The sequence below is a fragment of the Gymnogyps californianus genome, chromosome 2 (genome assembly GCF_018139145.2).
Source record: "Gymnogyps californianus isolate 813 chromosome 2, ASM1813914v2, whole genome shotgun sequence".
In the NCBI taxonomy this organism is placed as follows: Eukaryota; Metazoa; Chordata; class Aves; order Accipitriformes; family Cathartidae; genus Gymnogyps; species Gymnogyps californianus.
The window spans coordinates 127054304-127081813 of record NC_059472.1 but is presented as its reverse complement, the minus strand read 5'-3'; the positions used below and the strand labels follow the sequence as shown (position 1 = coordinate 127081813).

Genomic DNA, 27510 nt, shown 5'->3' with positions numbered 1-27510 from the left:
AACTCCTTGCCAAAAGATGTTGCAGAGGCTAGAGTATCACAAAGTTTCAAGGGTAGACTGAGTAAGTTCATGAAGAGAAATGTGTTTAAGAGCATCGAATATAAGGAAAATACATGCTTTTAAGAAAGGTCCTTCCTTCCTTTCAACCACTTGAAGTTCAAGTGGTTCAAGCACTGGGAGACTGCTAGGAAGAAACATCATAATGTTTGCCCTAATCTGCTACTTCTCCCTAATCATGTTTTTGACCATTGTCAGATGGGACACTGGGCTAGACAGAACCTTTGGGCTGCCCTGTACAGATACTCTGTACGTGCTTATGTTATATTCATTGCTCACTAGCAAAAAAATAGCCCTAAATTTTGTTATGCATTCAGCCTTGTCATTCACTGGGGGGACACACTTTTAGTAAAGTACTCATATGGGATTGCATGTGTCTGTCTTTATAATCTGTTGAAAACTGCTGGGAAAACAAAATCACCCCATGATTAACTAACTGGTACCATTTGAAAACCTTTCTGCTCTTATTTCAGTCCTTTGTTCCACCTCAGATTCAAAGAAATACTTGACATTTTCTAGAATCTGCATACAAATTCAAGGCTTATAGAAAAGCTATTTCTAGAAGTATGTGTTCTTAAGCTACTCTGCTTTTGATCTGATGGTGTGGTAGAACCTTATCTAGTAAGTATACACCACATGCAAGATTATTTTAAGATGCAGAACGTATGATCCCTATTACTAGAGGAAGAGATACTTCGCAAAAGCCACATGAATAAAATCTGTCAGTGATACTCAGGCCCTTCTCTTTTTTTCAGATTAGGTCTTGGTTTTGCCACTTTCATTTACATCTAGGCACTGGAATGAGGAGTGAGCTTCGAAAACATGCAGAATACACCAAAGATTTGCTATTTAGGTATTGTAGAATTTACCACCTAATCTTCTTGAGCACAATTTCAGAACACAGCTCCACATACTTGTGCCCTGAGGAATATAAATTTTCCATGGTTATGACATTTGCAAGTCAGGAACATGAACCCGGGATGCACAAGTTCTCTATCTACGCCAGTCTGCTCAGAGAGGCCACACACATTTGGCAGAAATCAACAAGCACCTATCTTAGCAAATAAGAACAGTGAAGGCTGTTTTAACTACCTTTCCCTTTGCAGATTAATCCCGATCACAGATGCCAAAATCTTTCCTACAGGTTTGCATAATCTATGTTGGCATTTTCAAAATTAATATAAAGAGCAATAAAGAAATAGAGATCCTATCCCAACTACTCAACCATGTAGCATTTAGTGTTTCTTTGGCATGCCTAAACTCATACCCATCTGCTAGAAAAGCATTCTGGCCATTCAGCAAGGTGAAACCACGCAGGCAGATGGTGCCCAACGATAGACTGTCAAATGCGAATAACTAGTTTCCAAAGAAATACCTCCTAATGGCAAACACCAACTAATCAGGCTGTATAAGCCATTCCAAAAACATCCCACCTACTCATATCTGTTGGTAAGATGAAGACTTAAATCATATTTCTGGGCACTTTGCCCCAATACCTCCTTTTCTGCTTAGACATCCATTTGAAGTATTCTTCTTAGCATAAAGGATTATTACCATTCTATTTAGCACCTAAATAATTACATACAGTTGTTTAAAAACCAAAACAACCAACCAAACAAAACTGGCCATTCACTTCTGAGTTCCAGGACCAGGAAATTTACTTGAGTCAGGTAAATGACTGAAACCCATCAATTCTTAATTTACTGGAAAAAAAAAAACCTTAATCTTTTTAAGACATATACTAAAGCTATGTAGTAACAATATCAAGGCAAAGTCTACATTTATTTGTACATACATTTCTATGGAAAACAGTGGGCTGGATCTTCCAGCATCACAAACACAAGTCACTGCACAGGCGAATTTTTCCATTAGACAACAGTAAAAAGAATAATCGAGTCCAACATCTGCTTTACATAGCACAAGTCACTGCCAAATAAGTCATATTAGCTGTATGCTTATCTGTGCTAATATTCACATTCTAAAGGTTAAGGGCCAGAAATATAGAATGAATAACAAATAAGTTTGCACATTCAAATCTTCAGCCTTATCTTTTACAGGTAAGTATTTTCAGGTATTGAAAGTCAGTATCGCTGGCACAGCTTTTGGGGAGAAGAAAACACTGGCCTCTACCTCTGTAGAAAGGAGGACTGCCCTGCTCTGTCCCTGGAAACCAATACATCTGCTCTAAGATGAACTTAAGGGGAGTTCAATTCACTTGACAGAACCAATTAAAAATGCATAATTATTAAATATGCTATTCTTTGGAATAATCGTTCTAGTGAAACAGAGATTAATAGAGAAATAGTGCACAAATATCTGAATGTGTGGTGTCTTTTATCCAGCGTTTATTTTTATGAAAATTCTATGAAGAAAATTTGGCCCAAAATGTCTAGAACTCGCCGATTTTTACCAAAATATTTACCTTTGTCAGGATTTACTGTTTACTAGTTTTGTCCGCAAAGTCTCATTCAACATCTTTACAATCTCTGCGATTTTGTAATATAACTGCTAACAGAATCAATTCACTCAAGCGCTAAATTTGTACATTTGCTCTTAGAACACATGACTTTTGAGTCATAGCGAGGGTTGTTTTGGTAACCATTTCTGGAAAACTTTGCCTTGGATATGGCCCCCAGGTTAGTGAAAGGTAGTGTGCTGTCCTGGTTAAATCAACTCCGTACCTAGATAAAGGCAACCATGCTGCAATATAGAAGAAAGCAGACTTTTTATTTTCTGTCAATTGGAATATATTAAGGGAACCATAAAAACCACAGAACACAACTTGCAGCTTTAAAGCCTATAAATATGTCATTGAATTCACACACGTTGGGAAGTCAAACAGAAATGAAATACAAAAATCTGCACCAAGACTCTGTGTGCATAAAGAATTTAACAAAAGGAAACAAAAGGATTGGGAAACTCCACAGAAGTAACTGTCTGTGTCACAGTGATTAAATCTTTCAGGGGCCTCCTATGTATGTTGTGATGAAAAACAAGCACCGACAAGTAGAATTTACAGCTCTGTTCAGTGATTAATCCTTTAAAGCTTCAGAAGAGGTAAGTTTAGGTGAACACCACTTCCAGTTCATTTCAAACTCAAGCTCAAAAGGAAACCTTTAGTCTGCAGTTAGAAACATACTGGCAAAAAACTAAACCATGATTTATCAGTCGTCTTTATTCTGGACTTATTTAGCAGACTGCCCAAGAACAACGTTAATTCCATTTCACTGACAAAGGAAAAGATTCTACTGAAAGTAGAGGAATGAAAGTGGGTATCTTCACAGTAGATTCAAAAAATAGGGTACACAGAATTTCCAGCTGCTGAACAAACACAACAGATCTCATATATATATATACACACACACACACAGATCTGGTAGGTTTTTTTTTTTTTATTTTTCCCTGAAGTGAGCTTAAATCTTTCATCTAAAATTTTCAATTGAAGGAGAAAAACGGTTGGGTTTTTTTTTTTAAAGTAATTCTGTCCGATGCTTTTGGAAGTGCACCGCAACAAAGGTAAAGGATTCTTCCCTCCCACCTTATATGAGCAGAAGAGGAGCTTTAGAGAATTTCACTGGAGGTAACCCTGGCATAATAAATTCAATTGAAATTAGCAGTACATTCATCTTTCTGTCATGATTTCGCTGGGGACAGTCAGTCTGCTTCCTGCATGCTTCCCAGTGCATGCACAGAGTTCCAGAAGGACGGGAAGGGAAGGCAAGGCAACAACAGCACAGAACAACTTTCATTTACAGCAGGAAAGAAGCTGCCTTCATCAAGCAGCGTTTCCACCACCTGCTCCCTGGAGATACCAGAAAGCGAATTCTTTCTACTTGATGTAAGACAGCTACTATTAATGCTACAATGACAACGTACAAAAGGGTCTGGCTTGTGGATCTCACGTAACAAGCTAGTAAATTACAAGCTCCTAGAACACTGGCAAAAAAGGAATCTTAACAATCACGTGAGTAAAAGCCTTACAATGACATTTTAAGCTGGCATTACACATGCATTCCTAGTATTTAAGATATATAGACACTTTACTTACATTGTAGAATTCAGTAAAACTTTTGGCTGGCAACATCCTCCAAATCTTACTAAGGTATTTAAAGCACCAACAGGTGACAAAGTGATATCCTTCCTGAAATCCTGTATGTTAAGATTACATTGGGCAAGGATTTTTCTCTTCCATTAATTTGAAAAAGTCTAAAAGCAATCATTCTCACTGTCAATATCGAACAATTTCCATTTGTTTTATACCAAGCTCAGTACTGTAGGTGAAGAGTGAACATTCCAATTCACAGTTGCAGATTTTAGTATTACTTGCTTTCCATTGTTTATTCTTATTGGACTTCATATATATTCATTGAGATTTCCATAATGATCCTCAAGTGTTATTCATTTATGAAGATCCCTCTTCCCAGGAAATTGCATTGGTCACAGGTGACAGCGCTCTGAAAGCCCTCCCAAACTTTTCTGACTACCTAGCCTGTGTTTTTATGTAATGTGCACATACACCTCTAAATACCCATTCTTTTTTCTGATTTGTGAAAGCTGAATACTACTACCTAATAGCCATAGGCTTGCATAAAGAATATGAGCCCTCTACCACACAACTGGGCATTTATTTTTGCACTTCTTAATGGAGTCTATTTCATAACAACACTTTAGATCCCACCCCCATGACTATGTAGTTTCCTTAGTACCTTACTGTAAAGCACTTTCTCACACAAATTTTTAAACATGTCAAATAACTTACCACAACCAGATCTCTGTTAGCTACCATTTTGTTGACAAGAAATTATGGAACATTAGAAGCAAGGCAAGATGCCACTCTATGATAATAATCTTTAAGAGGTCTTGCATACCTGAAACATTTATCTTAAGTACTTTCAAAAGTGCCCTTCCATTTATAAGAGAAAAAAATAAATTAAAAAATGCAAAATGTGTCCATGTTCAAAGTATTATTATTTAGACTTAGAAACACTGTAAAAAAGAAAAAATAAAGACTATAAGATAAATATTTGCATTCCATTTACCAACATGCTGTATCCTCTTTTATTCCTATGGATATCAGTTCCTACTAACGGCAATGATAGCAGCAAGATTCATATATATGGGGTGAACCCACTATGTAGAAAGACAATAAACAGTGAATTCCAGTTCTGTAAACACATGTTATTGAAAATGTTTATTGTATTCAGCATCAGAATTATGACTGATGTCAATTTAAATAAATGCAGTGCCCAAAGACTAGAATTAGCAACTGTTTTTTGTGTGCGATCCATGTATCTCATCCAGTACATTCCTGATGCTTTCTACACAAACCTCTTCTTTCTGATGTTTCATACAAGCTTGCTTCCATATCTCTTCAAACCTTTCATCTGAAATGTTCACGCCAATATTGCGGAGAATTTGTGCAATCTACAAAATAATACAATTCATGTAATTCTGGTCAGCATTTTCTTTAAACTATATGGAGTCTGGCTTTTACATACATTAGCAATCTCTATTTGCCAAAGAATACTTTCCCACTCTTAAATAAAAACTACGGACCACATCCTGCATCCTTAACCAAAGAAGTTCCTATTTCAGTAAATCTGAATCTTATTGGGATGAAAGCAGTGGTGTACAAAATCGTCTTTAGTTAATAAAGTAACGTTGATGCAACTTCAACACTGGAAAAATCAAACACAGAAGATTCAGGGAAAAGTAGACGTTTTTTAAGAGCCCTAAGCCAAGTCCTGTTTATCCATTGTATTTTTGCAGTTATCGACATAAATCAGATTATATTATTGTCTGCTCGTCACAGGAAGAATACTATACGCAAAATCTTCAATTGATATAGATAAGTGGGTGAAGTGACTAAAATGAAATGGTTCACATCAAGTTTGGGTCTTGCTATAGTTTTACACCAAAGTAATTCAGCAGAAATATTTTTTTTTTCCATATTTTCTCACTTGGATGCTTCCTGCTGCATGCCTCATTACACTGACCTGTTGACTCATTAGAGGAAGGTGGCTTTAGAAGAATATTGACATGACTTGTGCTTTTGTTAGTATTAGCAAACATTTGGCTTCTTCAATTGTATCATGTGTGCGTGCATGTGTGTTATATTTATGCTCTGGAGATTTTATGCATGTTTTGATAAAGTAAGACCTTTAACATAGTCAAATCAACCTTGTCATCTAAAACTGTCTTTTGTATAAATATAGGTCTGATCCACAGTACAGCAAATCTGCAGCGTCATCTTAGCCAATAAATCTATGACAGTTTATGCCAGCTGAAATTAGAGGAGGAAAACATTGACTAAATTTTGTTTAAGCATAGGTGTTGTTTCAGTTAAATCAATATTACTCATGAGGAAAACAAACCAGATTGGATCTAACGTCTTCAACAAGCTAGTGAAATTTAAAAGTTAAACTAAAAGCAATATTCCATTACAGGATACCACGGCAGGGACAATAAAGGACTACATGCTCTCATAACTTGGCTTCACCATATTAAAATACAACTCTGTCCTGACTTGTCAACAGCCATAAAATAATCACTGACTAAAGCACAGACTATCAACTCTGCAGACGGGGTTAAACTGACCCTTACCTATTATCAATATGATCATGTTGAACATAAATTACATACTATTACTCAGTTACATAACTTCTATTCTCTTCAATTTGTTCCTTTGCGACAGGAAGAGTCACCTCATGAAACTGCTTTATAGTCAGAATTTGCATTCATTTCTACAGGCCTATAGTAAAACTGGTAGTATTAAATGACTCTGGGCTTTCATATAATAATTTCATTAGCTATTACATGTTTGAAAATGTTAATACTCCATATCAAAATAAATCAAAGACCATCACTAAAATACTGAAACAGTCCATTTCATGAGTATAGGGTGATTTAATACACTCAGAGGTGGTTCTGTACTGAACTCTGTATAGCCTGTATCATCTACAATGGAGTATGACATCTCAGGCCACATCATAACTTCAGAGAAGAGTTCTATCTAGTGCTTGACAGGTATAATGGGCTTCTCAATGAAGCATACATTTTATTTACTGTTAGCTATATTCTGCACACATGGATTTCCTGCTTCAGTGCTAGATTATAAAATGGTAAATGCTCATGTACACAACATTCTGACAAGCCATTTTATGGATACGTACAGAACATGACACCACACCTTTACATCCCCAGCCACTAACTAGCAACATTCTTTTCTGTAAAATATATACTCAAGTTCCATATCCACTTCCAAAGTGACTGAATATTTAATATAATGACTAGTAGAGAGGGAGAGGTTGTCAAGGCTTCTTTTTTCATTTTAGATTGGAATTTCACATTTTGTTACAATTGTCTTATAAATTGTATTTCAGGTAGTGAAGTTATCTAATATTTTTTCACTAGAAAATGCATACAAATGTAGAAGCAAAAGAGTAAACAAACTGAAGAAGCAGCAAAGTTGTTTTAGTATTTATGCGGGAGGAACACTGGGCTGTGAGATAACAGAGCGGTAGCAGCCCCCAGAGATATCAGACAGAAAAATCATAGAGTCCCCAGGTAAGTCCCTACAGTCTCACATCCTATCTTTCTCTTCAGAAATATGAGATGGCACAGCATTGGTGTGTGACTCCCTATATCGTCTATCACTGTACAAGTCCTTTGTAGATCAGAACCTACGACCGTGACTCAGCAGAGCACTTAAAGGTATATTCAAGCAGTTTGCTGAATTTGCCATTAGCAAAACCTGCAAGTTTGTTTGAGGAGAGACACCTTGGGTAAAATTTTCCACTGAACATCCCTCTGTGATAGCAACTAGTTTTACACACCTGTAAAAATCTTCTTTTGGGGCTTTTTAAGACAGCTACTCATAGAATCATAGAATAACTTAGGTTGGAAGAGATCTCTGGAGATCATCCATCCAACCACATAATCAAAGCAGGGCTAACTTTACCGTTAAACCATGTTGCTTGGGACCTTGCTCAGAAATTTGAATATGTGCAAGGACGGAAATTCCACAACTGCTTTGCTCTTCTCACATTGCAGAAATGATGAGTCATAGACTCTTAAGCCCTAGACTAATTACCAACCCTCATTCAACACAGCATTTGAGCATGAGTAGCAACAACCTGATGTACTTCCTTATATTACTTATTGAAGTTGGATCTCAATAAAATTAGTATCTATGAATAATTTTGAATGTGAAGAGTACATATTTTTCAGATAGTTGAATGGATGTAAAGAAAGATGGTAATGTTGCAACAATGAATTTTACAACCTGTTTATTTGATAATATGACTTTCCACTCCCACACAGCTAAAGGTACTTTTATCTTGGAAGAATATTCTGAAGAAATGCACTATACCTCTGCCTTTGGTCTTGTTTTAAAAAACTCTCTTTCATACACTCCCTTTTGACTGAAGACAGAAGGGAACAATAATGCATAAGCATTGGCCTCATCACCATAATTAGTTCTCTCACTGATGTGGTGAATTTGAGGAGCAGGAATATCTGAACGAATAGTTGGAACACCACACACTGGATAACCTGTGGAAATCAATCAACAGGTAGCATGGAAAAGCCTGTATGTAAAGATAGTGCCAGGGAGGATAACACATTTTGTATGAAGAAAGAACAAATTTGATACTTCGTCTCTCATATGTTCAATAACAAGTCATATTATTTTCTTCCTCATCTTTTTTCATATTTTTAGAATTCCTAGCTTCAGCTACATCATGAAGCATGACAACAGGAAATCTTGCAGTAATATTCCAGTACTTATCCAATACTTCCAGCTGAAAACATTTTTAGGTGATTCCAAGAAGATATTGTTCTACTTTTAGAAGTAGAAATTACTAGCGTAATTTCTCAAAGACACCTAGATTAACTTCCACGTTTTGAATGGATTAACCATGCCAAACATCCAAGCCATGCCAACTTCCAAGCCACAATCCTAAACAAACTTAGTTTAGATAAATTAATTCACTACTGTACATTAGTAGAACCTGTAGCAATACTTTTTAAACTTGTTCCTGATTTTGTCTTAAATAATGCTCAGAAGCGTACAGAAGTCCACTGTACTTACAGGTTGTTGGGAGACCACCTACTACAGCATTATACTGAGAAGAAGTTGTTTGATAATTTGCAAATACGTGATCTGTTGATCTTGTAAGTGTTTTTGGTGTCTTTTCTGAGCTTCCCGGTTCTTTTAACACAAGATCTTCCTGCTTCAGCAGTGGCTCATCATTCGCCTTTGTGTCTTCAGGCAGAACAGGAGCATCTAGTTTTTTCCCTATAAACAAAAGTTATGGTGCAGCCAGGATTTATTATCAGCACATTATAGACTAAGAGGTAAAAACCATTGCTTGAATCCTATAATCCTAATTGAAAAACTATAAAGTAGGTAACATAATTAATCTGCATTTCTGATAATGACTCTAAGAGATTTTTTACTTTCTCCTGATTTATGGGACATTCTCAACATGCAACACAGAACTCCAGGGTTCTGAAATACATTTGTATCTGAGGCTCTGCTGGTGGTAGGCAAGGACTAAATGCACTCTGTAAACCCTAATGTTCTAAAGGAGCACCCAGTCTACAACAGCAATGTCATTTCAACAGCTGTTGTGAGAACAAGATTGTCTCCACAATTTCCCAGTATTAAGTCATCTACCTTTTGTAATTATTTTTTCTTCAAACTCTTTAACAGCCATTTTGTCTTTCCAGTTCAGAAAGTTTGCAAACTCCAGGTAATTAATCAGACCATCTTTATCCAAATCACAGTAGTCAAATAAGGAATCCAGGAGCGCATCATCTAGATTCAGATTAAGCTGAAAACAGGACTTTCGTAGGTCATCCTTGTCTATCATTCCACCACCATTCTATTATAAATAAAATAAAACAGTTGTTATAACAGCCATTATAAAAAGGCTCCACCAAAAGGAACACATACACGTATGTGTTTATATGTATATATATAGCGCCAGACACACCATTTCAGAATAATAACATTGCTGAATACAAAAAGAAACCTTGAGTAATTTAGAAATTAAAAATCTGAATATAAAAGTGTCACTAAATAATTTTCAACTTAAATAATACAGTGATTTGAGAGTAAAAGAGTGTGACAGGGTATTGTGACAAGATAACAATCTAATCATAAATGTTGAGGCAAAGCCAAGATTTCTTTTGAAAGTAAGGCATCAATCATTCTGTATACATTACAATTAATGTTATATATGAAATGTTAATTATAAATTTTTTTCCAGAGAGAAAAAAAGAAAATATTTGAAATTCTGATGCTTGGTGACTCAGTCAAAAAGTATAGCTTGGAAGAAAATATGAACGTAAACCCTTCAACTGTTTTTCTTTTAAGAAGAAATACCAAATCTTGAAGAGCAAAAAATGCTAAGATTATTCCTGCTCACATGTTCCTTGCTCGCTGTTAACTTGGATATTCCAAATACTGTTGTGAAAGGCTCCAAATACTGTTGTGTTTAATTCCATAGCATATCACAGTAGATTAAACATAAAATAACTATGAAGTTACCTTGTCTTTACAGTCTTAATCTATATTTGCCTTGTTATGCTTATGTTTCTTCATGTCTGTATCTCCATAGCACAGGAGCGCTAATGTCACACATTCCTTTACATTTATACTTTTTCAAAGCACTAACCTTATCATAATGCTTGAATGCTTCTAGTAACATGTCAAAATTCTTATAGTTAGCTTTCTTCAAACTTTGCCGAACTGCAGTCAAGACAGCTCTCTCTCTGTCTTTACCACGGAGGAACTCACATGGAACTCGGTAGTGAAGAAGATCACCAACTCATGTAAACATAAACACTTCCTCAATTAGTCGTGCATATACAAACAGACATTTTAAAAAAATGGCTTACAGTCTTAAGGAAAAAGAGAATTTCAGTTTCCAGATGCTGATTTTCAGCACTGCTGAACATCTGATACAGCCATTTCATTAAAAGACCAAATGGTCCATATGATGATTTCTCTACTCACATGCAGTTAATATCAAAAATTTTGAAACACCTTAATATAGCTTCACAAACCCATCCACTGCTTCCAAAAGCTTCTGACAGCAGTAAGAGTTACTCGATGTCCATAGTTGAGAACAAAAGAACATATATTATTAATCTATCACTTCCAGTCTGTCATATTTCAGGATACTTACAAGAACTAATGGGAAAGTCAATGTAATATTTCAGATAATTACATACCATTGCTTTCTAGAAAGACAATGTACTATTTTTGTGTTACTCTTCCCATTTTCTATGTATCCTAACTTTATTAGTATTTTTAAACACTTTGGCACACTGAGCTACAGTCTTCATCCAAGTCCCCAAGACAACAAGGTCACTTTCTAGAGTGCAAGAAATTCATTCAGAGTCCAATAACAAATAGGAGTAGCTCACCTAATCCCCTTCTAACAGCAACGTACATGCATTATTTTCTGCTTGTTAATAATGAATTTTTTTGTTCAGTTCCTTCTCCTGTTCCTTATAGGACAAGCATACCTACACATTTAAAATATTTAACTGTATTACACTACATAGTAAAGCATGTATAAAAGCTTATGCAGAATTTGAACAAGCCTCCTCTGGTCTTGACTAACTAAATAACTTTGAGCCACTTACATTTTTTGCCGCCTAACTATTCACTGTATTCCCTAGTTATTAAACATAATGTTAAAACACCATCAATCCCAACACTGACTGAGTTGACCAGTTTTCAAAACTTTGTCATAATGAAAATTAACAATTTTTTATTTTCATTCTTTTTTCTGTCTCCCTGCTACCTTCAAAAACTTACTATTCTTATTTATTGTTTGTTATTTTTACACTTTTTATAGAAGTGCTGGAAAAATCATTGAGAGGAAAGACACATAATTGATTTAAACAGCCATTTTAACTTTGTCACTTAGATGTCAATATGAGTTTTCTGCTGTTTCCCATCTTGTTTACATTCAGATACAGAAGCTTTAAAAAAAAACACACGAAAACCCCCAAAAAACCAACATGATCATCCAAAACCTAAAGTTTCTTTCTTTCTGACATTCATTTTTTTCCCACTAGCAACTTCAATTCTTCTCAAATTTTCCCTCCAAAAATTTACTGTCGCTGTTAAATTTTTGTACCTTGCTTCTAAGGTTTTAGGAAAATTATATAATACATAACCAACAGTAATTACTTCAGCATAGTTTCATCAACAAGATAAGATTTTATTCTGCCCCTGAACTTACCATATTCATCTCGATGGAGTAACATTCCAAATGTATGGCCTGGGGGAACATTCATAGTTTCTGCTATACTGTCAATAAGCACATTTCTTTGTTAATTGTCAAATAGTTTATTAATAGCCAATATAAACCCCGTGGTATTATTAAAAAAAAAAAAGGTGATCTTCTGTTATATAATTAGGGATGATACATATAGTTCACCTGAAATTTGTTTATCAGTACTTTGCTTCAAAGTCGCCATTCCAGAAAAGCATCCCTTTATAAACCGTTTAGAACATTTGCTGTTTGTAATATAACACAACCAAATGTAAACATTAACTTTTTGAACATTTATACTCATTAAAAGGAAAAACATTCTATGCTAAAATATTTTTTTTCCCTAAGACAATGACAGAAATGAGTGAGAAAAGTCCTTATAACATACTAGTCAAACAATAGGAATGTTTAGGACAAACCAGATCTTCAACTGAAATAATGTCTCCAAATAAACTACTTCTGGCTAAAGTGGAAAAATTGAATCACATCTCTGCTTTTTCACATGTAATTTTGTGTCTAACAAAACCAGCAACCAAGCCAATATCCATCTGGAAAACCTGGCCCAGTTTTATTTACCAGAAAATTAAGATGCTGTTGGTAACATTAAAGAACTGTTTGTTTATTTCTTAATTTGAAAAAGATGCAATGTTCATTTTATCTCTATGTTTACTAATTAAAACTGTTACATGAATCAGAAATCTCCATCAAAACTGAAAAGAGAATCAATGCCTTGTTCTAAAATACAAAACAAACAAACAAACAAACAAACAAACAAAACCACACAGAGGTGGAAGCACTGTAATCTAAAAACTACTATCTGTATTTTTCTTTATCATTTTCATATTACACTTAGGATGTGGATGGTGTAAAATTCACTAAATAAAATTAGGTTAGCTTGTATCTGCCTTGTACTATTAGGGCTGGGTTTGAGCTTGCACTGCAACCCATATTCCCTGACTGATCATATTGCCTCATGTTGCTCCAGGTCTACTTCACAGTAAGCTAGGACACAGTGAAAGGGAGAGGAGAAACTGGCTCACATTTGTGTTCGCTCCTTACAGCTACTATGGGCATAGTTCTCCAGAGTCACTTAAGCCTGTGATCTTGAGCTTAAAATTAAATTTTGCTACCAAAGTCAATAATGTTGTTTGTGAGTCTTCAGATACAATTTTGCAGAAATCTAGAGCATCTGCAAAGACAGTCTTTGTATACGTTCAGGAACCCTAGATTTTAGCACAGCTGGATCCTGACCACACTGTACCTTAGGACTACTGTAGCCCTTTATAAGCACTGTTTTGTAAAATTAAAAAGCTGTTCCAGATCACCTCAGGTTTATGAAGCATTGTAATGATTCGACTGAGATTGATATGTGCTGCTAGATAATAACACAATTTAGTTCCATGTCCTTTTCCAAGGAAGTAATAATAAAGTGAGAATACAGGTGAGGTAACAAAGATGACCAAAAATAGTGCCAGAGTAGGCAAAGTGGTCAAATCCCCAAATAATAGGTGAGACATTTCAGTTCTTTCTAACCTTCCTAACTGCAAAAGACAGAAAACAAAAAATGAAGTGTTACAGCGTGCTTGTAATTTCCTTGGTGGAAATTTGATCAATTCAGATATAGACCATTTAAACAGTCAGACTTAACTTCACCACGTAGACACAATACAGCCCTCATTAGTAACTTGCAAACTTATCAGCCTAATTATGGCAAGTAGAAACTCCCTTTCTGTAATTGAGTGCTGCAGTGCAAGCATTGAGCACACAGTTATAATTTTTACCCAAGACAGTAAAAGATATTGGAGACTTGGCAAACGTGAGTGAATTTTGTTCTTGGAAGGTATCTTTGCTTACTTACGGATCAAGGACTTTTCCAAGCTGAGGTTGAAATTTTTCCTTGAAATCATCACTTCGTTTCGATACGATTTTTGCTGCTCTCTTCCTACAAATTATGAAAATAACTCTCGCACATATTTGTTTTAACAATATTCAACAATTTTTCAATAATATTGAAGAACATTATTATACGTTAGAAGGAAATAGCAACTCCTCTGCAAGACAAACACAAATTTAGTAATTGAAAAATCTTGCTATTTGAAATCAAAGGTGTCTCTATCCCAGCTGAAACCAGGACAATGTAATGCTAAAGACATGCCAAGTGCTGTTATACTATGGTAGAACTGATTTGGATAAACTATTCTGAAAATTACTCCTTGCATTTTCTATTCAGTTCAATATAGCTAAAGATGGGATTGTGAGATGTAAACCTATCTTCAAATATGAAGACTCACTCTTCTTGAGAACTCACCCACTAATTAACCAGTTAACTCATTGCAACTTACGATTGCAGATCATAGAGCCAATTTAAGGATTTGGATACACTTCGCCCATCTCTAAAGTGAGGGGTTTCTATTCCATAAACAAAAGACTTGCTGAAGTTTGGCGAGTCATACTTCCTATTTATTGCTTCCCCTGCAGAAAAAGTAAGCATTTGAACCTATATAAAACACCTCAGGAAGAAAAATGGTACTAAGTATATTCATTCTTAAGACAAAACAATGAAGAAACAAAAGCAAACAACTAATTAAAAATTCTGTTCAATTAAAGATAACTGATTTGCATTCTCCATGTTTATTAAATAGTTAGGAATAATCTCATTGTCAAAAGTGAAGATAAAAGGCAAAATAAAAAGCAAAAACTGCTTCAGTGGTAAAATCATTGGATGTTCTTTTATGTCTGACCAAAGACAAGCCCAACAGAATTAATGAAAAAATACCAGGCAGCCTAAGTAGTGAGGGTCTTGCAAACAAATCACTTTATAATGTCTGTACCTGAGCAGAGATGTGTACCATTTAATTTACTATTTGTTAAAAAAAAAAAATGCTAAAAGGAAAAAAATGTTTTTGAGGTGCTGCATTTTCAGATAGACTCTTGCTATGTTGACTTCAATGGAAATTTTGCCATTGACTTCACTGTAAACAACATATTACCCTACTTGTTCACGAATCTATTAAACCAGTCTTGCCTATAAAATGAGTTTTCACATACAAGAATATCACAGAAGTACTCTTTGTAAATGAGCTGCAAGCACATGTTACTTGTCACAGAAAAAAAAGCCATTCTGTTTCTTCAAGCTCTTTTCAATCATCTTTTGAAAAGAATGGCAATTAGAACATTCAAAAAATATTATTCACTGCATGCTTTCTAATAAGGGCTTCCTCTGGCTGTATGGCAGCATGGAATTTTTACATTATTGTTCAAAACTGGGGCACATCATAGTTGACTTTTTTTTTTTTTTCTGTCTGTCTGTCTGGTTTTGGCTTGGCCTCTCCATGATCTTGTGGACGGAAGTTACAAAGGAGACAGAAACAGATAATGAATACTTCCACGAAAACACCTAAGAAAGGTGGGGAAGAGGGGAAACAAAATTACAAGTTTGGCCATTTTATACCAATAGTACTTGTAGTAGAATTGCTCGGTGAGAGAACACAGTACTATAATTTCACTTCTATGTAACTGCCTCCATATAAAATTTACATTATTACAACTGAAATATCTGTATTGCAGTTTCTTACATGTTTGGCCTGCACCTACAAAACTGTTGGCACTAGCGCAATGGGCAATTTTATTATAACACTAATCTTAGAGAGCAGCAATGTAAGTCTCTCAGCCTAAGTCAAAATGATGGAACTGGGAAAAATAGGAGTGGCTGCAAAAGTAATACATGTACTGCATTTCAGAGTGCTACTTGTCACTCTGCTCCTGTGCAGACCTATGAGATAAAGGGTAACCACCCCTGAGCAGACCACTTCACACAAGTACAGCCCCCAGAGGCTGAAGCAGTGGAGGCACAGCCCACTGGAAGGGCAGAGACAGAGGCTGTGGGGCAGACTCACAGGCAGGATGCTATAGGCTGAGGAACCTGCACTCCAGAGAGCCAGTCACCAGCCTGAAATTCCTTGTAACCAGAGCCTGATGCTGAGCGCACCATCAGAAAGTCTAGCTGCCCTGAAATTCTGTCCGGATCCTGATAAACGAGAGGAACCAGAAGTGAAAGTACTGGAATGGGTTGGGCTCACAGTCTGTGGCTTTAAGCCTGAGATTGCTCTCAGTGGCATAGACAATGCCAAATTCAATAAGCAATCAGGGCATCTATGAGTTTCTAGTTTCCTGGAAACACTTTGCTTTTCAAATAGCACCCAAAAGAAATCAGGCATCCAACTCCTTCATTAAGTTCTTATACTGTCTAATACACCCACCACAAAGTGATCTACAGTTCCAGAAACAGGTCATGCTCTCTCCGTTGCATGTATTTTTTTCACATCATTACTTTTAAAAAGAATTTATATTATATTAATACAGTAGTAAAAAGTAATAGTTTATATCTCAAAAAATAGTGTACAATATCTGTTGAAGACACAAACAGGAACAATTACCTTTATATATATTAGAACTTTTTATGCAGTTTCTTATCAGCCTTTGAACTTACCCACATAATAATCATTGTGTGACACAATATACAGATCATGTCCTTCTCTGGCTTCTTTATCCACTTCCTCAAAAGTTTTTGGTGGATTTATAAGCTCTCCAGCTGATACATCTGGAAAGTAAGGAATAAATATATGGTTAGAGGAGGTAAAGAGGATGGGTGTTTTGTTTGTTTCGTTCTTAATTTTAAACAATATCTTCTTATAGAAGATGCTAATACTGTGGAAGAATGATACTTCTTATCACATTTCTAGTCAATCTATAGGAATCTTACAGCATAATGACATGGGACTGGGGAGGGGGGAATCACAGAAACTGGGATGAACATAACTGTTGCAAGAGAGCTACATGGTCAACATGTATGTGATTTGCTCCAATCTATGGAGGAAAGATGCACAGGTCAACGTAGTATCTTTTATTAGACCTATTAGAATAGTTGGGAAAAGGAAGGTAAGTTGTCAGCTACCTAAACATTTCTCCAGGGAAATCTACAAAGACAGATCTAGAACAGAGCCAAAAGCCCTACTAGTTACGAAATGTTCTCAGTTGCTTGTTTCTTCATCGTAACTGAAAAATACTAGTACCTTTTTATGCCTTTCAATAACTGCTATAATAATAACTTTTCTATTAAGCTGGAATTGTTGGAAGCATAGAATATGTACTAGATACTAAATTGCAGATTATCTTGTATATAGAAGAAATATGTTTTAATGCTAAATTTTCCTACCTTGGATGACTTTTGTTCCAAATGTAGTATTAATTATATCCAAGCCCTTAGGTAACATAGAAGATTGATCATGTGATCTGCCCAAGGATGCTTCACGATTACTGAAGTAGATTGCTTCTTTTTTGTCTTGTATTTTTCGTTGAAATTTAGTTTTAGGAAGTGGATTTATCAATGAAGCTGCCTAAAGACATCACAAACAACACAAGAGGCAGGAAAACCAGCAAAATTTAATCATTCACACATCACTACAGCTACCCCCTCACACACACACGGAAAAAAGTTTGATTGTAAGTGTTCTAACGAGATCTTATATGATTACACTGACATACTTTTATCTACCAAGTTGCAAAACAAAACTGTATTTTGAGAGAAGACCACTAATAATCAATGCTATGCTAAATCTCCAGCTAAATAAAATACGTATTGTGAGACAGAACTTTTTATTTTTATGCGAGTTTTTCTACTTGTTAATTTGTAAAATTTCAGACTGCGGCCTTTCTGTTCTCAGTGTATATTAGAAACTATAGTCAAATTATAATATGACCAAAACTTAAGTGTGAAAATTATTATAGTTATAACATCTTTGGAACGAAGTCTCCTGGTGCTTATGATTAAAAACATCTATTGTCTAGTGGTTAAGACCATCTATTCTCTAAACAGCTACTCCCAATTCTGCCAATGAAGAATTTAAAGATAATATTTCAGGATATTTTGATCTTCCCAAATCATTTAATTTTTCAGGCTACCCATCAAAGTAATGGGGACTCTAGAGAGGGTTTATTATTAGACACTTGTTGAATGTTATATAAAGAAATATTGAAAAAAGTAATAGCAAATACAATTGATCCAAATCCACGCTTAACAAACTCCCTAAGATTCCAACTCTTCCTCCAGTTAATTATTAATTATTATAAACTCTTCCTCCAATTAATCCAATATCCAATTAATATCCAATTAATAATGCAAAGTGAAACAGTCTTCAACAGACAGTAGAAGCTAAACAAATCAATCCATTCAATGTAAAACTTCTGAGCAGGGACACCAAGAACCTGATTTTTTTTCATTTTGGATATACCTAATAAATGTCGTACTCAACATCCTCTAATATCAGGACTTACGTGTTTCAACCTGAAGACTTATTTTTGAGACCTGAACTTCTCTTTGCCTCAACTTTTTCATTTGTAAAATTGAAAACCTTTAATTTACAAGCCCAGTTGATGAAATGCATCATAAGAGTGTATTTTACTAACCCAACTGTTATTTTTAGAGATTTGAACAACAATTATACGAAAAAATCACCAATGATCTCTTCAGTTGTTTGACTACAGATTACAAAAATAATTTCTGGAGAATACACACAGAATAGTCTGACATATCCAAAACATCACTTTTTAGCTAACAAAATCAGTTTCAACCCAAAGGTAAGAAAGAATACATAATAATTACACTGAACTATAAGCACATTCTCAGACAGCAGTTCTCTTGCTAAGAGCTCAACAGGTTTTACCTCTGTAATCAGTAAAGAAGCAGCAAAATTTCTGAGTAGAAGACTGTTCATTAGCCTAAATGTTGAAATGAAATGAGTAATTCAGTAGTCATTGCAACAGTTAAGTCACTGATAAGATAAAAGTCACTGAACTTCAAGTGTTTTCCTATTTCAATCACGCTAATTAAATCCTATGAATTGACCTCAGAATTCAGATAATCCATAACAGCGGTGAAATGCTGCAGTGTAAATCACTCAGCTATGTACCTTTATCCCTGACTATGAAGAAATCAGTTGCTCTTATTAAGGACATTCTTAAGCAGTCCATTCTTAAACAAAAATAAATGAGTCACATTCTTACACTGAGTGAGGAACGTGACTCTATGCCATGTGTCAAGTGAGTTGCAATGTCAGGATCATCTGCTCTGCCGTAGAATATTCTTTCAACACCAGGAGCTGGATTTGTTGTATTTCGAAACTTTCGCACAGTAGCTGGAGTAATGGGCTATATATAAGGCAAAGAAAAAACAATTTTACACCAGATATTCACAAAATATTAATTAAAAGAAAATGTACTGCAGCCATTTCAGTGTGGTTCCACAGAGGTAAGAACAAAACATGAGGACGTTTTAGGGCTGTAACACATGCATATGCTCCTGCAGATGCTGATACTCTGAGCATAAGGTCAACATAGCCCGGCCTAAATTTTATCAAATTAGCAACAGAAGTAACAAGAGAGTTGCTAAGTTTCAACTATCTGGGTCCATCTTTTAGATGGGCAACAACTTCTTCACATATACTTCATGAAAAGTAGATGTTACATTTATCAACTTCAGAAACTTTTAACCTGATTCACAACAATTCCACCATCAATGAAGCAATTTCAGAAATTATTTTAACCACAGTTTTGGGGGTTTTTAATTACCCATTTAAAGGGAGAGCTGCTATTTAAGGGATCTGTTTGTGTCTCAGTATCCTCTGAGTCTTCAGGGGCATGGGGAAGGGCGAGTGGGAAGCACAATTCTGAGGGTCATCCTTGATAGAGAAGAAGGACCTCCATCAGAAGTAGTAATAATTCCTAATAATAATCACTGTAATTGTATTACCAGAGAAAAACTGTCTAAAACAATTCTATTTAGTCCCATCTAAGCAGGCATGGTGAATTTTGTAAAATATGCAGAGTGAAAAAGAACTGCCAGAAGTGTTTTACAATCCTACCAGCTATTCTCTATGATCCCATGTAACAAAAACTAACATCGAAAAAAAATAGTAGTTCCTAAAAAGAAGGGATGTAGAAAAAATGACCAAGGTTTCACTGATTTTCTTTTTTTCTTAGGGTTTGTCTCAAAGCACAATCACTAATGGGAAATCATTACAAAAGTTTCACAAGGAGCATCTGAAAAACCAACTCACCCTGGGTAAAACCTCAGTGAGGCAACTCGCAGCCGTATCGCCAGTGGGAAGCAACTTTCCATCCTACACAATACAATCAAAAAATAAGGCATAACCAAACCCATTGTACTAATAAGCACAACTAGTCAAATGGGGATCTGACACCTTGCACGAGATGTTGTCTAATTGTCCCCGTTTTGATAAAAGGGGGGAAAAAAAGGAGCCACACGCATTTTTGGGAGGAGACTCTGGGGACCGCAGCGAGATGCGCCCGCCTGCCCCACATGCTGCCCCTCCTCCAGCCTCTTCCCTCAGCCCACAGCGAGACCTCGGCCCCAGAAAGGCGCAGAGAGCGGGCAGGCGGCTCCGCGGCAACGGTGGTACGCCTTCAGCGAAGGCACTCACCGCCGACAGCTCGGGAAACCTCTCTGTGAACTGTCCCTCGTAGACGCGCCGCAGCTGCCCCGCCATGGCGGCACGGGGCCGCGGCGGCCGTTTACCCCGCTCGCTTGGCAACGGCGGCGGGCGGCGCCACCGCGCCCCCTGGAGGCAGCGATGGGAGCGCTCGTGCGGGGCGGGCGGCGCGGCCGCCCTCACACCCCTCTCGCCATCTCCCTCGCACCCAGCACCCACCGTCCTCCTCCCTCACACCCCTCCCGCCATCTCCCTCGCACCCAGCGTCCTCCTCCCTCGCACCCACCACCCACCGTCCTCCTCCCTCACACCCCTCCCGCCAGCACCCACCACCCACCGTCCTCCTCCCTCACACCCCTCCCGCCATCTCCCTCGCACCCACCACCCACCGTCGTCCTCCTCCCTCACACCCCTCCCACCAGCTCCCTCACACACCCTGGAGAAAGCCAGGAAAAAAACTGCACTCAGGCTATTTTGTAACCATCATGATCTAAGAAAATAGTTAAGGTCCAAGTGCAGAGGTTGCACGTTTCTTAGACCAATTATTAAAGTCCTTGAAAATCCACCAGCTTTCAGACAGGCAGGATGAGTCTTCTTTGGGTTGAAAGGAGGTCTTACATGGTCAAAAGTCTGACCAAACTTTAAGTCTTTACTAATTATTCTAATAAAAAATACAGCCCCTTTCACAAATGTTGTCACATGTATAAACATATTAATAAAATATTTTATACTGAGACTGTTCCTCTGGAGAAAACTGCAACTCCCATCTACACAACAGCACAGAGGTGGGCGAGAGAAGCCTGTCAGCACTACCCATATATCAAGACACGTGAATGCTCTTACCGTTTGTCTTAAATAAGTCAACACATCGTATATCTAAACCACTGTATTTGCCTTTTAGAAACAGATGCGGATTACTTCAGAAAAGCAGCGTGGGTAAGACTGAACAAGTTTCACTGCTGTTTAAAAGTCCCTCAGCTCTTACAAAGACTTTTACTCTCAGGTGACATTTAGTGAACTCTCCCCTTCTTCCCAGCAAAACATCTAAATTTAATCACATTCTGCTCCATTCTCTGTAGTCCTATGACGGCAAAACCAATTTTAGATAAACATACAGACCTTAACCGTAATTAATTAACAAACATTACCAGCTGTTGCCATTTTATTCTTGGCTCTATCATTTGTTTGATAAGGATTTAAAATGAAGAAAGCTAAATTAAAACTGAATTCTCAGGACCCTTTCCTACAAATGGAAGATGAGATGCTCAGGCAGCGATCGCTCTCTCATGACCGGGCCACTGGGCAGTAGGGGTGCCTGACTACATGCTCCAGCTGCCAGACGCATTGACGGTACGTCAGTAGTACGATCAGCTAGCTTCCAGCATGCGTGACCATAGCTTAATCTTCTCCAGGTAACATGTGTTATCTTCAGCTATTATCTAGCTGTGGCAGTTGCTGGTGCCCTTTTTCAAAAGTAGGTGTGTTTTTGTGCTGTAGACATGGCTGTACCACACCGCTAATACAGAACATCCACGACCACTTGGGAACTAAAGAAGCTCTTGTAAATTCTTAACATGTTCAGTTCATTTCATATTTCAATCATATTTGTTGTTACTTAAAGTTTAGAGTGCTCCTGCCAAATAAAGCAATAATTGTTGGTAGTTTAATAAATAAAATAAAACAATCGGTTATGTCTTGCCTTGTGATCCGTTCATGTCAGGTGCAGTTTCTATCCCGTAAAGGCTAAACTGTGATCTGAATGAAACTGCAGGTGTTAGAAATCAGGGATGAATTTGATCTGATTGAGAGGAGTAACCGGGTAAGGATAAAGCTGTCAGAAGAAGAGGGAACTATTTATACAGAGGAAGAGCAAAGTATAGTATCGCAAAAATTATATGGTAATAGTAGGGCACAGGAAACTGGGACTTGAATTTTTATTCTTGTGTTTATTTCTAGCCGGCTATCTACCTGTGCTCAAGGTATTACTGTTTTTCTACATTCTGTTATTTCTCATTTTATTTTTACATTGTTTTTTTCCCCAGTAGGTGGCCACAGTTGCTAACTGAAAGAATCCGCTCAGCCCCGATGGAGTGGGTTGTGTCAAAGGTAGAAAAATAGGACCTGGCCGTGTAAAAAGAATGCCTATTGCAGAAACAAGTAGAGCAGAAGTCCTCAGCCTTCTCTGTTTTGCCTCTCTGTTTTTTTTCAGCAGCAACGCGGGTGCCTATAAATCAATTTGAAACCTACTAACAATATATATGCTTCTCTTAGCTATCTTCCACACGTCTCTTGGAAGCAGACTCTAAACCTCCTAGAAATTCTCTCATTTGGTAGCTTCTTTGTGGAAGAGGAAGATGCCTCACTGGCTGCTTTCCACAAGAGACGCATCCAGGTGCCAGAGAAAGCAGGAAAACATGTTTTATCTGCAGGAGCTGCTTCTATTATAAATTACTATAGCAGGGTGGATACTGTAGAAAACTAGTTAGTAAAAAGGTAGAGAAGAATACATCTCTTTCACCTCCTATATAAAAAAAACCCTCTACTATTAAGCTGTAAAAACCGCATCCATATTTTCACCCCCTATCAGAAAAAAATAATATTCTTAAAAATGTAAATCTTGAAGTCACAGAAATGAAACTAAAATAGTAGTGGATCAATTTGGAAAGATTTTCCCTTCATATAAATTGCATTAAAAGTAGACAGGATTCAGCCTGGTAAAAGCCAGGCTAAGTGCATTCTCAGCATATTAGGGGTGGATACACAATATGAGAAAAGGTAGTAAAAGCTAGAGTTTCTTACCTCTATTTTCTAGGTGTTTTCGTAAGTCCACAGTGCAGATACAAAATGTGAGCTCAAAGTTCCATGTAGATGTATCCAACGAAAGAGCTGCCCCTTCTCCCTAGAATTCTGCTCATTTTAGGAATCAGTGTCATATTCGTTCTTTCTTAGATTGAAAGTTAGTTGGTGTGCAGGAAGAATATTTGTAGGGTAGGAAGGATCTGTAAATTTTAAAGATAAACTGATGAATTAACAGAAAAAAACTGAACTCCATTTTAGAAAAAAAGATCAAAACTTTCTTGACTTCAGCATGAATTTGTCACCTCCTGTGTAAAAAAATCAGATCTCTAGAGATATCTGTTTTGGAAAAGTTGAACAAAACATTCCCTTCTACAGCAGTACTTCTTTACTTAACAGTACTAGTCATTTGAAAGTTACCACTATTTGCTGACATCCAATTCCCACAATATAGTGCCTTTCTCTGTCTTGTTCAGGCTAAAACTGAGGAATGGAAACTACCTAAACCCCTGCATTTTACTTTCTTTATGAAGCATAAAGACCCCACGTTCTGCAACACAGTTCTCATTCTGACTATGGTGCTGGCATAGATGGCAGTCAAAGCACTAAGTCTGTAAACTCCTTAAGGTATCTGAAGGCCAGAGAACTTCATGTAAAGGCTGCAAATTTTGTGAAACTCTTGAAGGACATTAGCCATGCTGATACACTTTGCTGTTGTTATTGCCTGGTTACTTCCACGTTTTTTATTCAACTCATTTATGGACAGAAAATTACTGCTTTCTATGTGCTGCACACATTCTATACGTTATGATATGACCAAACCAATGGATGTACAGAGAAAATGTACACAAGCAGAGACAGAAGAAAGACAGAAAAAAGGATATTACAGCAGATGGACACATGAAAAAAAAAATTTGGGAAGTTCAAACAGAATATAGAGAACATGCAGAATCTCTTAAGTCAACTTCCATTTATTATTACACATCTAGAGTCAGATTTAAACACAAAAAGACTGAACAGAGCATATTATTAAACTCTGCAGAGAAACGCTGAAATAGACAGAAATCCATCTGGTGAAATCATGACCCACTAACACAAATTTTTTTTGTTAACATCATCCAACACAGTTTCACTTTTGGTATTTGACATATGACCCAAGTGGACATAAAATATGAAAACATGATCACTGATAGGGCTATCCGGGTGATTTCAGAGCTTTTCTTAAACAGCTATTTGTCCAGTCTACTACAGAAGAAACTCATCTTCACCACTAACATTCACAGAGCCCTGTCAAGCCCAAAATACAGTAACTGGAACTCGGTCATTTGATTACTGCCGCACGCTCTCCTGCCTCTATTTCACACATTCACAGTGAATCTTTGCTGTTTGCTGACCCGGTATGTCAGCATCAATCAGCTATGAACAATTTGGGAGTTTCACAAAGCAAAAGAGACTATATATAGCTCCATGTTGTGGTCAGGGAGTTAGTCAGTAGGAACCTCAAGCATGTAACACACGCTTTCTAGCAGCACACCAGTATTGTAGCTCTGCCACTGTAGGATCCGAGTCTCAGAGTACATCCATCACATAATCCAAAGCATGGACCGCCTATATACTTAACAGACAAAAAGCATGTGAGATTTGCATTCATGCTAGCAGTTTCAGCAAAATGGCCTACTGCAACGTATCTTAAGTCTGCTCAAAGGATTTTGAAGAGAAAAATCCTCTAATCTCTCATGTGAAAGTAACATACTTTATCACTTTTGCCCCCTTTTTACTAGTGCAACTATATCACATGAATATAATTCCTGCATCAAAAATTCCATTCAGCCTTGAATTTCAGATACATTTGCTAATCTGAAAGATTACTCTGATTTTAGAAAGTATTTATTTATATCAGAAGTATAGAATATCCAATCCCTACATATGGAATGTTACGGTTCTTCTTTTCTGAACATTGCTGCATTATGTTTTGCATTTTCGCTCATTCTTTTTGTGCAAACTGAGTGTGTGGTTTCACGTTACACCTAACCAAATTTTACTGCCAAACAGGTGCTTCTTGGCTCTTTGTCTTCTCTGAACTCATACTCCTTTACTCCCATCTGCACCAGATCTAGTCAGCCTGCAGCCACAGCTGAGTTGGTTCAGTCAGCTGAGCCACTACAAAACTATGTCTTTTGGTGAATAATTTTTGCATGACATCAGTGGTTGATCCAACTCACTCTGCAGCTGTAGGGTATCACAACTTACTCAAGAGGTGTAAACTTGCAGGTGGAAACGGAAATGGACTAGGATCCACTGATTCCATCAGTGGCTCTTCATTTGAGTAGATTAAGTGAAACATGAAATGCCACAGACAACATGAGTATTTAATCTCTAAATTGAATTTAAGTTCAAGTCATTCTGAAGATTCACAGTATAATATTTTCATTTTTTTTCATCCAAAACCGTTCACACAGGTACTGGGTCTGGCTTGGATGGAATTAATTCTCTTCATAGCAGCCTGTATGGTGCTGTGTTTTGGATTTGTGACTAGAAGTGTTGTTAACACAGCAACACTTCAGCTTCTGCTGAACAGTGCTTGCACAGGGTCAAGGCTTTCTCTTTTTCCCCATTTTGTCATCGTCCCCGCCCAGGGGTTATGCTGGAGGTGCGCAAGAAACTTGGGAGGGGAACACAGCCAGGACAGCTGACCCGAATTGATCAAAGGGATATTCCGTATCACATAGCATCATGCTCAGCAATAAAAATTGGAGGCAGAGGAAGAAGGAGCTGGCTTCCAAGATGGCTGCTGCCCGGAGACTGGTTGGACATTGGTCTGTTTGTGGGAGGTGGTAAGTGATTTCCTTTGCATTGCCTTTCCCCCTCCTCTTTCCTTCATCTATTAAACCATCTTTATCTTGACCCACAAGTTTCCTTGCTTTTGTTCTTCCTATTCTATTCTCTGTCCTGCTGCAGGGAGGTGAGTGAGTGAGAAAGCGAGCAGCTGCCTGGCTGGTTGGATGCTGGCTGGTACTTGGATGTACGCTCATAATGTAGATAGTAAAAAACATCTGTTTATCAGGATTCTGATGTTTTGCTCAGCAAATCCCGCAGTACAGCTGAACATACTGAAACCAGTCAGAGGGTTATGGCAAATAAGCAGTGCATTAGGGCAGGATTACCTGATTTAAAGGGCAACTCTTCCAAATATTCTACAAGGCAGTCTTTACCATAAGCTTCAGCAAACTCACAGCTCAGAAAACTTGCATTCTTTCAAACATGTTTCTCTGGAGCTAGTCTGGCATTCTACATCACTGATGAACTCAAAGTCTTTTTCACTTTTTTTAAGTTATACATCAGCCTTACAAAAAGCATTTATGTAAGCGATTAACTTTTACTTAGTAAAGCAGAATGGTGAAATTATTATTCTGAGACCAATGTGCTAACAATGGAAAAGTATGTGGTAAAAGAAGAACTGAAGAAGATGAAAAGAAAAAGAACAATCCAGTTTTATTCCATTCACTTCAATAATTTTTAAAGTATTGATATGTCCATACTAAGGAAGGGAAAAAAAGACCAAAAAAAAGGAAAACACAAAAGCAGACAGATATGACATTTGCTGATTTCCCTCTCATTCCACAAGGCCATTGGCTATAATATTTTACAAATAGTGAGATATTTCCAAAGCAGCACTAAAGAGTGAAGATGATTTAAAAAAAAAAAAGGCCATGACATGATTGATTATACCTTTCTTTCTGTTCTCAGCATATTTGTAAAGTAGCAGTAACAACAGGAGAAAATAAACCTGCATAGCCAAGAGGACTGACTGGACAACTAACACTAAAGTCATATATTTTATGAATGAATGGCAT

General features: G+C 37.0%; 1 protein-coding gene across 1 annotated transcript; it reads right to left on the bottom strand.

Moving 5' to 3' along the window:
- Positions 1-5151: 5151 nt before the first annotated feature.
- Positions 5152-20917, bottom strand: EFHB (EF-hand domain family member B). Its single transcript, XM_050891843.1, has 13 exons — positions 20852-20917; positions 20468-20530; positions 19416-19559; positions 17569-17749; positions 16843-16953; positions 14696-14825; positions 14212-14295; positions 12321-12388; positions 10740-10891; positions 9737-9944; positions 9149-9355; positions 8429-8610; positions 5152-5481 (listed from the first exon to the last, which is right to left on the bottom strand). The coding sequence occupies exons 1-13, from the start codon at positions 20915-20917 to the stop codon at positions 5317-5319; spliced, it is 1761 nt and encodes a 586-aa protein (XP_050747800.1). The 3' UTR covers positions 5152-5316.
- Between the last annotated feature and the right edge of the window lie 6593 nt (positions 20918-27510).

Coding starts and splice junctions, on each gene's coding strand:
- EFHB (XM_050891843.1), bottom strand. CDS start 20,917: ATGGCGGGGCAGCTGCGGCGCGTCTACGAGGGACAGTTCACAGAGAGG. Junction 17,750..19,415: donor AGTCACGTTCCTCACTCAGT/GTAAGAATGTGA, acceptor TGATGTCTTTAG/GCAGCTTCATTGATAAATCC. Junction 8,611..9,148: donor AGGTGGTCTCCCAACAACCT/GTAAGTACAGTG, acceptor TGATTTCCACAG/GTTATCCAGTGTGTGGTGTT.